Source organism: Monodelphis domestica, chromosome 1 (genome assembly GCF_027887165.1).
Source record: "Monodelphis domestica isolate mMonDom1 chromosome 1, mMonDom1.pri, whole genome shotgun sequence".
NCBI classification, from domain to species: domain Eukaryota; kingdom Metazoa; phylum Chordata; class Mammalia; order Didelphimorphia; family Didelphidae; genus Monodelphis; species Monodelphis domestica.
Window position 1 is genome coordinate 358,773,006 of NC_077227.1, and position 13,546 is coordinate 358,786,551.

The following is a 13,546-nucleotide window of genomic DNA, read 5'->3' on the forward strand; positions in this document are numbered from 1 at the left end:
GCTAGAGAAGGGATTCTTAACCTTTTTTGTATCATAGACCCCTTTGGCAATATAGTGAAGCCTATAAACTCAAAATAAAGTCTTTAAAAACATAAAATAAAATACAGAGGCTTACAGAAGCAATCAAAAACATAAGTTCATAGATCACAGGGTTAAAAACCCCATTATTGTAGAAGAATCATAAGAACATAGAATTAGAGCTTAAAGGACCATAAGGGTGACCTAGTTCAACCCCTTCATTTTACCGACAAGGAAATTGAAGCCCAAGGAGGTTAAATAAATTACCCCAAGTCATACAGGTAATAAATGGTAGAAACAGAGTTCTACTTAAGGTCCTCAGAAACCAGATAAAGTGTTCTTTGGGGTCTAATCCAATCTTGAAATTCTCTCATAATAGTTACTAGTAAAGAGTTTTAGATTTTTTCATAAGAGCATAGTACAACACTAGTTGAAAATTGTTTAATTCTTTTAATTTTAAAAGCTTTTTATTATTCCAAATGTTTACAAATCCAAACAAAACAAGAATTTCTATATATAAAGAAAAAGAAGATATTACACAAATGAAATCACAGATCTCCTAATTTTTAATTTGCCTTTCTTCATATCTACACAATAGATCCTGTTCACAGAGTGTCCCAACTCTCCACACATCATATAGGATATTGTCATTGTTCATATAAATCAAGTCATTCATGTTTTACATGTTGGACCACTGGGACCAACAATAATAATTATAGTAATAATTGCTAGCATTTATGGAGCACAAATGAATGTCAGGCACTGTGCTAAGCATCTTACAATTATTACCTCATTTTATCCTCTCAGCAAGCAAGGAAGATAGATATTATCCTCATTTTACAAATGAGGTAACTGAGGCAGAGGTTAAGTGACTTGCCTTGGTTCACACAACTAATAAGTATCTCTGGCCATATTTCAACTCTGGTCTTCCTGACTACAGGCCCTATAAACTCCATACTCCAGTCTACCCAGCTGCCCAGTTCCACACAAAACAATGATGACTTCAATAATAGAATCATAAACTGAAAGTTGAAAAGAACCTGAGAAGTCATCTAGACCAGTGGTCTCCAGAATGGGGACTCTATGGTCAGACTACAGAGGGCATATTACTAGTCTGAGAGTAATAAGATGGATTATATCCCCTCAAAAGCCAACAGTGGCCAGCCAAACATGAGGCCAGTCTCTTCTTCCTCCTCTTGTGCAAGCTCCCATCTCCTCCAACTCCAACCTCCTGTGCTGGGTATAGGCTCTTCTGGGCGATGATTATCTAACCACTACTTCAGCATTCCCTGTAGTGACTATATGAGCAACCACTGGAGAAATTCCACAACCCTCCCCTCACAAGAAATCCACCTACTGGCCCCTAGAGCACCCAATGGTTGTGGGAGGGACCCTCTGTCAGAGAGTAGACTGCACTCTGCCTAAGTCACTGGTGAGTATGATCCTAATGTGACCTCCCCCATGTACTCATACCTACCCCCAAATATATTTTTCATTTTCAGTGGAGTGAGCCCTACAGGATGAAAAATCTAAATGAATTATTATTGGATCTCAGATCATTTCATTTATCTTTCCCACAAAATCCACCATTTGAGGGTTCCAACATCCTTCTAGTTTCCAACCTTGCTATTGTCTTCCACTCTTCATTTTCTTTCTCTCTGTCTCTGTCTCTCTCTCTCTTTCTCCTTCTCCCTCCTTCTATGGAGTCTACATTCTAAAAGGAAAAAGCACAGATAACCAGGAAGTGGTGAGTAGGCCCAGAATCAGCTATCAGCTCTGGAGTCAGAGCCCAGAGTCTAGTTTGGGGGTGGGAGATAAAAGGAGGGATCTGAGTTACAATGAGGCCAGAGAAGAGGCAGCATGGCTTAGAGATACCCAGTTGGTGTTTGTCACCTTCAGAATAGCAAAAAAGAATTAATAATAATAACATTTTTAATCCCCTTATCTTCTCTCTTAGTATTAAATCTAAGACATATGAACAATAAGGGCTAGACAGTCAGGATTAAGTGACCCAATTAGGATCACAGAGCTAGAAAATGTCTGAGATCAGATTTGAACATGGGTCCTCCCAATTCCAGGCCTTATACTCTTATCTACTTGCTACTTAGCTGCTCCTTAAACATTTTTTTAAGGCTATTTGCAGGATTTCTGTTATTTTCTAGAATCACCTAGGATTCCGGTCAGCCCATTCTAATCTCATCAACTTACTCCTTGTGTCGTAATAAATATAACGATTGACGTTTATCTTCAAGACAAGTGCTATGGTCATAGATGAAAAATGTGTGGCAAAAGAGATGAGGAAACAAATATCTAAGAGTTTTTAGAGTTAGTAGGAAAATTTTGATCATCCGTCCGATTGCATGAAGTACTGAAGATATTAAACCTCATTCATAGAAAGCTAATTTCATGCAAAATAAGGATTTTTGTTCTATTATTCCACTGTTTTACTAGACAGTGTATTTACTATGTGCAGGTTTCTTCTTGGATGAATTTTCTGCTTTCCTGATGATGTTACATACTTAACTGCCAATTCAATTCAACACAATTTTTATAAAATGTATTGTTGTTCAGTTGTTGAGTTGTGCCTGACTCTTAATGACCCCATGGACCATAGCACGCCAGGCCTTTCTATCCTCCACTATCTCTCAAAGTCCAGGTTCATCTTCATTGTTCCCATGACAGCCTCTAATCATCTCATCCTCTGCCCTCTCCTTTTCCTTTTGCCTCCAGTCTTTCCCAACATCAGGAGCTTTTCCAATGGATCCTGCCTGTTCATTATGTGACCAAAGTATTTAAGCTTCAGCTTCAGTATTTGACCTTCCAGTGAATAATCTGAATTAATGTCTTTAAGGATTGACTGATTTGATTTGATTTGACAAATATGACAGATAAGTAAAAAAATTTATTAAATACCCACCCACCATCTACAAGGCACAGCACTGTATGTAGAAATACAAAGACAAAAACAAGACAGAAGCAGAAATAGGTCCCTGCGCTTTAAGGAGCTTACCTTCTATTAAGGAATAGATGTATATACAGAGAAGTTAAAACAAGATAGTCTGAGAAGTCAGAAAGCACCAAATGGGAATAGGAATAAGGGAAACTCAGAGGGAATCAGAGAAGACTTGATAGAAGTCACACCTGAGTCCTACCTTGATGGAAATGAAGCCCTCTACACACTCCAGACACAGAAGATGCACAGATATAGAGATGGGAGATGGGATATTAAGTTCAAGGAACAGTTAGTAGACCAATTTGGTAGAATCGGAGAGTGCACAAAGGGAAAACAATGTGAAATAAATTTAGAAAGGTGAGTTGGAGCCTGATTGTGGAGGGCTTAAATTTCAGACTTGATCATTTGTATTTTGTCCTATATGAAACATGGGCCAATTAAAGATGTTTGAGCAGTGGGATGGCATGGTCACCTAAAGTTGATCAGTACACTTGAAATAAGACAATCGAGGAGGTCATTGGAGTCACTTCTGGCTTCTGAAGTCCTGATGCTACTCTTGAATATTCACATATCCTGACTTTCATAAATGTGCTCTTCCATGCCATACACATTTTCTTCAACTCTAAATCTCTCTTCTGCTATCTCTCTTAGGTTTTTGGGGAGTGGATTTGACTTGGAGATTTCACTGTAGAAATAGAAAGTTAAACAAATGTCAGCAGTGGGACCCAAGCTAGACAGTTCAATAAATTTAGGGTTTGATCCCCTAAAGCATTAATTTAAATTTTGCCATTATAACTGCATTTTCATGATTTCTTAAAGACTAGAATCAAAGCCATTTCGGTCTCTAAGTGATCTTAGAAATAATCTGATCTACTAATTTTACAGATGAAGGAAAAAAGACCTAGGAAGATCTCACTACAAAAGATCAGTATGAATCTACAGAATATGAGCTATTGCAATCTTAGACTACATAAATAAAAATATATTGTCTAAAAATGGGTTAGAATTTAAATGATCCATTGTCCTATCACATTCACTCATTCTTTGCTAAACCCCAAACCAAAATAATCATTACCATCCACCTTCTCTCTTCTTACTTTCATGTGCTTCTGAATACTACCAGAGTAAGGCATATAAATATGGTGACAGGATGGCTTATATACATGCTATCTAATCTCATTGGGCCCCTCGTTGCTTTTTTTTTCCTTTTTGCATAACCATTTTGCACAACTCTTTCCAAAATTGCCTTGTGACTATTTTGTATACACTTTTAAAAGTTCATACTCCCTCCCTCTAAGCTCCTTAAAGACATTCCATCTCTTATCTTAGTGCCTTGGCACAGGCTATACTTTATGCCTGGAATTCATTCTCTTTCACTTTGACTTTGGAGAATCTTAGCTTCCTTCATGATTCAGTTTAGTTATGCAAAAATATTCCCGATTTCCTTTGGAGACAACAGGCCATAATAGAAAGAATATGAGATTGGGAGTCTTTGGACTTGGTGCTTGGATTCCTGGTTCTGCAAATTGCTACCTGTGTGATCCTGAGCAAGTAACTTCTCTGTGAGACTCAATTTCCTCACCTATAAAAATGATTGACCATGGACCAGACAACTTCCAACATGTCTTTCAACTATAAATTGATCTAAAGTGCTTGGTAAACCATAAAGAAAAAAAGTGGGACATCATGGACCCAGGATTGGACTTGAAAGTCAGAAAAGTCTGGATCCAAATCAGTCTACCTCTTTACATTAGCTATGTTGTTTTTGTTGTTGTTTAATCTTTTCAGTAATATCCACTCTTCATGACCCCATTTGGGATTTTCCTGGCAAAGATGCTGATGTAGTTTTACCATTTCCTTCTCTAGCTCATTTTACATATGAGGAAAATGTGGCAAACAGCATTAAGTGATTTATTTGCCCAGTCACTTAGCTATTAAATGTCTAACATCAGATTTGGACTTTGGTCTTTCTGACTCTAGGTCCAATGCTCTGACCACTGTTCCACCTATCTGCCTACTTGCTGAACAAATCTTTGCACCTTGTTGACACTCAACTTTGTCATCTGTAAAAGAATAGGTTGGACTAGATGACTTCCCAGGTCCCTTTAAGCTCTAAATCTACAATTCTATGATCTTAGTCATTAGTGTTCTCTTCCTCCTAAAATTGTATTCTATAGACTTAGCTATACAAATGTAAATATTGTATCATCCCAAGCAAAACATAGACTGCTGGAAAATGAGGACTTTAAAAAAAATTGTCTTTGTATTCCTAGCACTTACCACAGTGGCAGAAGGTTAAGAGATTCTTATTGAATTGATCTCTAATCTAACTAATGACCATTAATAATTCTACCTTGGATAATCCAATATCCTGTCATACTCTGCCCTAATCACACAGCATCAGAAGGAAGTATAGCATTCAGTTCTAGGAGGATATTGACAAGGAGTCCATCTTGAGGTGGTGACCAGGTGAGGGACCTCAAGGTCAGCAGTACTTGTGGAGGGCTCTTGCAGAATTCCTGGGGATTTGTACTGATCATGGGACTGACAGGGTTGGACTTTAGCTGACAAACTAGCCCTTGCCATATTAATAGATTGGAAAAGCAGAAGTCACTTAAGAGAAGAGCATTTACCACAAAAAAAAAAAAAGTGGGGCAGCAGTGGCACAGGAAAAGCTAAACTGGAGAAGACAAAAGAAAAAGGCTGCTGCCAAGAAGAGCAGATGCCAAGACACCATGATGAGGGATGCATGACTGAACAACGAACTAGATACCTAGAGCAGGCATTGTCTTGCCAAAACCCATTAGTATTCTTGACTCTAGAGCTGCTGCTCTTTCATTTCTGTCTTTGCCTTTTCATCCTTCTCTCCTTAAAGGGTAGGTATGCCTGTTTCCTAAAATTTAGCTCTGCTTCTGAGAAGCTGGTAGACATTTCTGTTTACTTGTTTTTTAATTCAACTATTAACTATTTTTGATAAACATGATTAACCATTCCATTGCTAGCCTATGCGTGTGATTACACAAATGTAGGAGTGAGAAATGAGAAGGGAGCACCTGGAAGGAAAATAGATCTTCACAATTGCAGTATATTTTATCAGAGTGCTATTTCTTGGTTGAGGGCTAAGAGTAACAACAACAGTAATATTATCAATCAGTAATTCATTTTTATACTCACTCAAAGTAGGAAGCAAAGAGAACACTGAGTCCTTTAGAATAATGGTTCTCAAAAAGTGATTCTATGATCCTTGGGGGTCCCTGAAATGCTTTCAGGAGGTCCACCAATTCAAACTATTTTCATAATAATACTGAGCTTTTAATTTCTAATACAGACCTAGCGATCTAGACTGCATAAGCAAAAGCAAAAGCTCTTGAATGGGTCCTAAATTTTTTTTGTTTTTTGTTTTACTTTTATCCTCTCTCACCTACTTCTCCCTCCTCCCCCAGAAAGCAGGTAATTGAATATAGGTCCTAATAATTTTTAAGCATGTAAAGGAATCCTGAGACCAAATTTTTTGAAAACTACTACTCTAGTCAATGAATGAATCAACAGGTTAGATGAGGGAGTTTATGATTAGCTGATTGCCATTAAGAGGTGATGACATCATTTATTTTTCCTTCTCAGTGTTTTCCTCAGTTGAGTTTGATAGGAAAATTCTCTCCCAGAGAGGGAGAACAGGATTAGGAGGAGCAGCCTCTCCCTACCTATAGAAGAGAAGGAGCAGGTAAGAAGGTGTGACAGCCATGCTCTTACCAGCACAGTTGCTATCAAACCACTGTCAGATTTGGATCAATGATCCACAGAATGGACATGATAGCCATCTTTAACTACTTAAAGGGCTATCATGTGGAAGATAGATTTGACTTGTTTTACTTGACCGTGGAAGTCATGCAGAATTGCAGAGGCAGTTTCTTTCTATTTAAGAAAACCTATCCTAACATATCAAGTTGCCCAAAAGAAAACTGAGCTGCTTGGGGTAATAGTGGGACTCTCCCATCAATAAAGCTCTTCAGGCAAAAGCTAGAATATTGTAGATAGAATTTCTGCTCAAGTGAAAATTGTATTATATAGTTCCCAAAGTTGCTCCCAGCTCTGAGAATCTTAGACCTGCCCAATGGAAGGAGAGAAAAAAAAGAACCTCATAGATTAATTAAAACTCCATGAAAAACTATGAAATTAGTGCCTCTAGCCAGTCCCCAGTTCTACACCTTTCTCTCCACTTCTGTCTCAGAGGTAATTTGCCTTCTCTCATGATATATGTCTTAAGAACTTCTATCAAAAACTAGCTCATTTTACATATGAGGAAAATGTGGCAAATAGGATTAGATTCCAAGATAGATAGATAGATAGATAGATAGATAGATAGATAGATAGATAGATAGATATGATAGTAGCTTAAGAGATTTCCCCCTAGGGCATCGGAATTTTATTTTCTGACTCCCAACTTCAGAGCCATGCCTCAACTGCCTTACTCTTTACCTCATCCCCATATGACTTCCATCCCACCCTGCATGCCCCCTCTGTTTGTTGGTGAGTTGCTCCAAAAGCCTCCATTTTGAGGGGGATCCATTCCTGTACTATATCCACATCTGACTCTCTGGACTTTGTGTCCATGCCCTGGTGCAGGTACCTTATCCCTATTCCTTTTTTTTTATCTCCCTTTTATATGGTCTCTTTCTCTAGTAGAATTAAATCTCTTTTAGGATAGGGACTATCTTTTTTATTTTTTATTTTTTTTGCATCCTCAGAATTTAGCTACTATAATCCTGTTTGGTTACAATGTATAATGTTTGTGATGAGGCTATAATTCAAGATTCAATCCCTGTTTGAGTCATTCATTCATTGATTCATTGATTCTTCATTCATGTAACAGATATTTCTAAGTGACTACCCTGCTCCCTTCCTTGGCTATAGTGTCAACTGGTCCTGAGGACCACTCAGCTGGATCAGTAAAAATTTGGTCCTAAAAAGTCCCATGGTGGTGTCAAACTCAAATAGAAACAAGGACTTCTAAGTCATATATAAGGATCCCTGTGGGCAATATGTTGACAGTTTTAAATTGTGATATTATCTATGTTTTATTGTACTTTTATTTATTTTTTAAATATTTTCCAATTATATTTTAATATGACTAAGCCACATGGAATTGTTGTGGGCCACAAGCAATTGGGACAGATGATTTAACACATCTAATGTGCAGGTAGTGATTCTACTGTTAGCTCAATAAGAGGAATGGTTGGTGGAGAGTATGAAATGGAAGAGGATGACTTCTGTTTTGGACATATTAAGTTTAAGGTGAGGGTACATACAAGTGAAGATTTTTCTGAGGCAGCTAGTTAGTGGTTGAATGGATAGCCTGGAGTCAGAAAGATGTGACCAGGCCCCATATGGTTCCTAGTTTTGTGATCCTGGGCAAGTCATTTAATTGCTGTCTGCTTCAATTTCCTCAACTGTAAAATGAGAATAATAGTAGTACCTTCTTCCTAGGGTTATCCTGAGGATTGTTTGAAATATTTTTACAGTACTTAGCATAGTGCCTGGCCCAGAGTAGAAGAAGGGAAGGAAATATTATGTGTTTAATAAATATTTGTTCCCCAACATCACCATCTCAGCATCACTGTCTTCTCCCCTCCACAGTTGGAAATATACAATTTGAGTGTAGTTGAAAGTAGTCAAGGCTAAATATGTAAATTTGGGAACAATGCTATGTGGAATCAACTTACATTATTTTTAAATGCATAAAATTGAACTGAAATTCATTTGACATTTATTGTATTCCTTCATTCAACAACCACCTATTAAGCAATTCCTATATAAAAGAATTATGCTTAGTGATGGAGGATATACGAAGGTAATTTTTAAAATGTGATCCCTGCCTTCATGGAACCTAAGATCTAGCAACAGGAATGTGGCATTTGCACAGATAAGCACTAATTATCCTTTGGTAAGGAATGTATGAGACTAGAACAAACTACTTTATCTGTAAGGAAAGAAAGATCATTTCTAACCTTGCAATGGGAAAGAGAGTGAGGAAAGGAGGGGAAAAAATCATGATGTCCTCCAGGGAAAGTACTTAAACTATCTCTTGAAGGAAGAATAAGATTTCAAAAGACAGAATTTGGGGTAGGAAGATAGAAAGGTTATTCAAAGCAGGAGGACATCTGAGCAAAGGTCCAAAGACAGAAGAGCATTGAAAATGCACAAAGGGCAAAGAATTCAATAAAATTATATTCACCTGGGCTTCTGCAACTTCTTTTTCTTATAGGAATTTCCTAAAAAGATTTTTTTGGGGAAAAAAGTCAAATGAACGTATATGTTAAAAAAATGGAGATATAAAATATAAGCTTGAAACATCCTGCCCATGAACTCTAACTGCCCTCCTTACCCCCGTCTTCCAACTAATCTATAATCTTCATCATCATCGCTATCATCTTTAAGAATTTCAATAGATAAACTGGACTAAAGCATTGTTAAAACCAGAATTGTTACTCACAACCTTTCAGCCAGATAGATCCATAACAATTTAGAAACAATCCTCTTAATAGATGTATCCATTCTCAGTATTCATAATCTTTTAAATACATAGAAATGGAATTGTTCAAAATACAAAGAATTTGTGGAAGAAATTTAAACTAACTGGGAATAAGAACCACATCATCTCTGTTGTCTTGAGTACTACTAGAGTCATCTGTGAGATACTTTCAATCTATCTAAAGATAACAAATCGAAAGATGACAAATTCCAATTGCATTATTCAGTGACAAAAAAAATGTATACACTTCTGTAATACTGCACAGAATATTAATATGAAAGAACAACAACAGGATATCTTCAGATTATTTCTACCTGAACATCATTAAAAAGATGAGCATAAACCAGGCCTAGAGACGGGGGGGGGGGGGGGGGGGGGGGGGGGGGGGCGGGGGGGGGCGGGGGGGGGTTCCTAGGTTCAAATCCAGCCTCAGCCACTTCCTAGCTGTGTGACCCTGGGCAAGTCACTTGACCCCCATTGCCTAGCCCTTATCACTCTTCTGCCTTGGATACAATACACAGTATTGACTCCAAGATGGAAGGTAAGGGTTTAAAAAAAAAAAGATGAGCATAGGATAAAAGTGATCACTGTGATATAATAATAATAACTCCAACTCCAGCTTTCTATATCCAAGGTCCCCTGAATAAATTACTGTTGAACTGAATTCTGGGAGAGGGACAGAATTGGGGTTATCCAAGGTGAGGAGGTAAAGAGAGCTGGAGATTCCATCCCCATTCTCATCACCTTGCATAGGTGACTTAGAATGCTAATAGCCTCTTCATCCCTTAAGCTCAGAGAAGGTTCAGGACCACTTCCTAAAAGAGAACTTCTCAGAGTCAGGCAATTCTTTGCCTTTTCTGACATTCAGGAAAGAATTTGTATTTATTTTGTACTTCTTATTATGTTTAAATATTTAAGTCATGTCTGACTTTTATGACCTAATTTGAGGTTTTCTTGACAAAAATACTGAAGTAGTTTGTCATTTCCTTCTCCAAATCATTTTACAGATGATAAAACTGAAGCAAAAACAAGAGTTAAGTGACTTGCCTGGAGTCACACAGCTAATAAGTGTCTGAAATCAAGTTTGAACTCAGGAACTTTAGGCTCAGCACTGCCCCATCTAGCTGCAGGATAACCTGTTTTTTCCCACTCCCTCGAACTTAAGCACTTTTAAGTCCTTTAGGAAGGGGCTATTCCTTTGGTATGCCCAAAGGAAGAAAGGAAGGAAACAAGTATATATGAAGTGTCTACTATGTGTCAGTTACTGTGCTAAGCTTTTTACCAATAATACCTTTTTTGATCCTCACAATGTCTTTGGAAGGTAGGCATTATTATTATTCCCCATTTTGCAGTTGAGGAAACTGAGGCAAATAGAATTTCAGTGATTCACCAGGTCATGGGGCTACAGATAAGTCTCTGAAACTGGATTTGAACTCATATCTTTCTAACCCATTGCTCTATCTCTTTCATCATTTAGATTTCCATAACCAAAACCTAGCACAGTTGCCTGACAAAGAGTACAGATTAATAGATATCAATTGAATTGAATTGAATTGAATTGAATTGAATTGAATTGAATTGAATTGAATTGAATTGAGAGACTACAAAAATGGACCTGGGGCTCCCATGACATGCTATGAACAGATCTAGATCCTGGGACAGAGAAATAAATTTCTCCCCAAAAAATTGAGCTAAATGACACAGCAGTAAAAAAAAGAAAAATTTGAAGCAAGTCACTTAGTACAGTGTTCCCCTCCAGGACAAAAAGAATAAATGTCCATCTGAGCAATGCATTGATCAATTTGATTCAAAAGGACAAATAATGAAGCATGTTATGGACTTGAAGGACTCAAGATAAAGAATGAGAAAGGCTTTTTCAAATATGGTCAATATGGGAGGAGCTTTTTGTTGTTGAGTTGATTGATTATGCATATTTGTTAAAAGGGATTTGCTTTGTTTTACCAATTTAGTGGTGGGATGGGTGAAGTAGGGATAGGACATATGTATGTATGTATGCATGTGTATATACACATATACATGTAATGCATCCACATATGCCTCAATAATTATATGTGTATAAAATATATTTGACATGGTCAGTAGACTAATTTGTTTCATTTGACTATATTTATGTATAATGGTTGGGGTTTTATCCCCTTGCTTCCTCAGAGGGGAAAGGGAGAGGTGGAATGAAAAAATAGGGATCTGAAAATAAAATAAAATATAATTTTAAAAAAGAAAATGAATTAAATTTTTAAAAGACCCTCATGAAAAATGAGAAGTGTTTCTCAAAATAACTTACTTTTGAGAATTAAGACAACAATGGCAAGAAATAAGACTAGTAACAAAATGATGCTAACACCACTATATATTCCAATTCTTCTGATGTCTTCAGTCTTTGGTAACTTAGTAACTGGTCTCGTTATTTCCTGTGGAAACAGAATTTTAAGTTAGAACAAGCAATAATAGTAACAAGCTACCTCGACTGCCTCATGACAGCTCAGTAGTTCATAATTTACACTGGAATTCTGGAGGGACCCAAGAAAATCAACACTCACCATACTCCTTTAGAATCATAATTGATCGATGCATTGATCAGAAGGACATTCTAAAGAGTCATACAAATGCTGATTGTAGCTGACCAGCAGCTACAAAATATTCTTGCTTGGGTTGACCACCTTAAAGGGAAGCTGGGGACTGAGGAAATTTGTGTGGAAGGGTTTAAAGCTTAAGGTGGGGAAGACACAGAGAGGGAAAAGAGACACAGAGACACAAGATTCTTCAGCATAATGTCAAGCCTGTGCTGTCTCGCTCTGATGGTGTAGAGCCCCCAAGACAGACAGACAGACAGACAGACAGACAGACTGGATTTTATTGAGGTTTTTAGGAATGGGGCATTTGGGATAGTAACTCAAAAATGTGACCAGGCAGAAAAATTAGCATCGTATCCCTAATCAATGACAAGATAAAAGAGTGGGATCCTAAGATAGTGGAGTAGCCAACACCCTGACCAGAAGTTCATTTCACCTTCTGCACACTGGCCCTATCTCATACAGATGCTAACTGAGTTCCATTGACATTACAAAGAAAATGTAGAAATTGCTGGCCAGTCTGCCAGTGTGAGGAGGAGTTTGAATACCACAAGATTTGAGCTCCAATTCAGTTCAAGGATCTGGATCAATCATGTGAAATATTAGAAATATATCCATAAGTCTGGTACATGAGCACTTTGCTCATTAGAGTCAGCTATTAAATGCATCTTTAATATTTTCATGATTTGTTTATACCTGGAACCCTATACTGATTATTTCTGGTGATGATGGTGGTATTATTATTATTGTCTCTTATAGGGTCAAAGAACCCAATAAAGCCATTTAGTTTGTCCCCGCTGGCCCTAGACAATCCCCAAACCAACCAAGAAGGAGAGGGATTCCTTTTTGATACAGAGGTAATAAAAAGATGACTGACTCCTCCACATTGTTAGGTTCTTAAGAGCAAGAATCATCTTTTGCTTATTTTGATTCTTCAGCTCTTAGCACAGTGCCTGGAATGTGGTAGGGACTTAAAATAAATGTTGATTGATTGATAGATATTCCAGGCCTAGGAAGGTGATAGAATGCACTATTGTGGGGTCTTGGAAAAAGAATAGCTGCTCTCCTTTACACTTTGCAGGCCTCGAGAACTATGACTCTTGATCCTGAAGGTCCTACAGGAGGTCCATACCTATTTGGAGGGATTTTCAAACAAAAAGTGATGACTACTTTTTTAGAGGCAATAGGAAAGAGACCTGCTGTTGAGTTAGAGGTTAGTCTTGATAAATTCTGAAGGACCTTGTACCAGATTCTATGATTATTATAATAAAACCTATATAAGCTCAAAGAAACAGGGATACCAATTAACTTGAATAGGATTTACAATCAGCTGTACATAAACACATTTTGTCTCAACAATTAAAGAAGATTTCTAGGTCAGATGACCAAGAAGAGAAAGAATTAGACATTTATTCTGATCCTTGGGATCTCTAAAACCTCTTCAAAACAGGCATT

The 13,546-nt window shown here is 37.5% G+C and overlaps 1 protein-coding gene across 1 annotated transcript in view; it reads right to left on the reverse strand.

Moving 5' to 3' along the window:
* Nucleotides 1–444: 444 nt before the first annotated feature.
* Nucleotides 445–13,546, reverse strand: part of LOC103105634 (hepatitis A virus cellular receptor 2 homolog) — a 31,322-nt gene continuing 18,220 nt past the window's right edge. The window contains exons 5-7 of the mRNA XM_056811520.1: nucleotides 11,803–11,929; nucleotides 9,204–9,240; nucleotides 445–3,656 (exon numbers count right to left, since the gene is read on the reverse strand). Of these exons, the coding sequence (XP_056667498.1) occupies nucleotides 3,536–3,656; nucleotides 9,204–9,240; nucleotides 11,803–11,929 (285 nt within the window). The 3' untranslated portion in view covers nucleotides 445–3,535. The remainder of the gene's footprint in view (nucleotides 3,657–9,203; nucleotides 9,241–11,802; nucleotides 11,930–13,546) is intronic.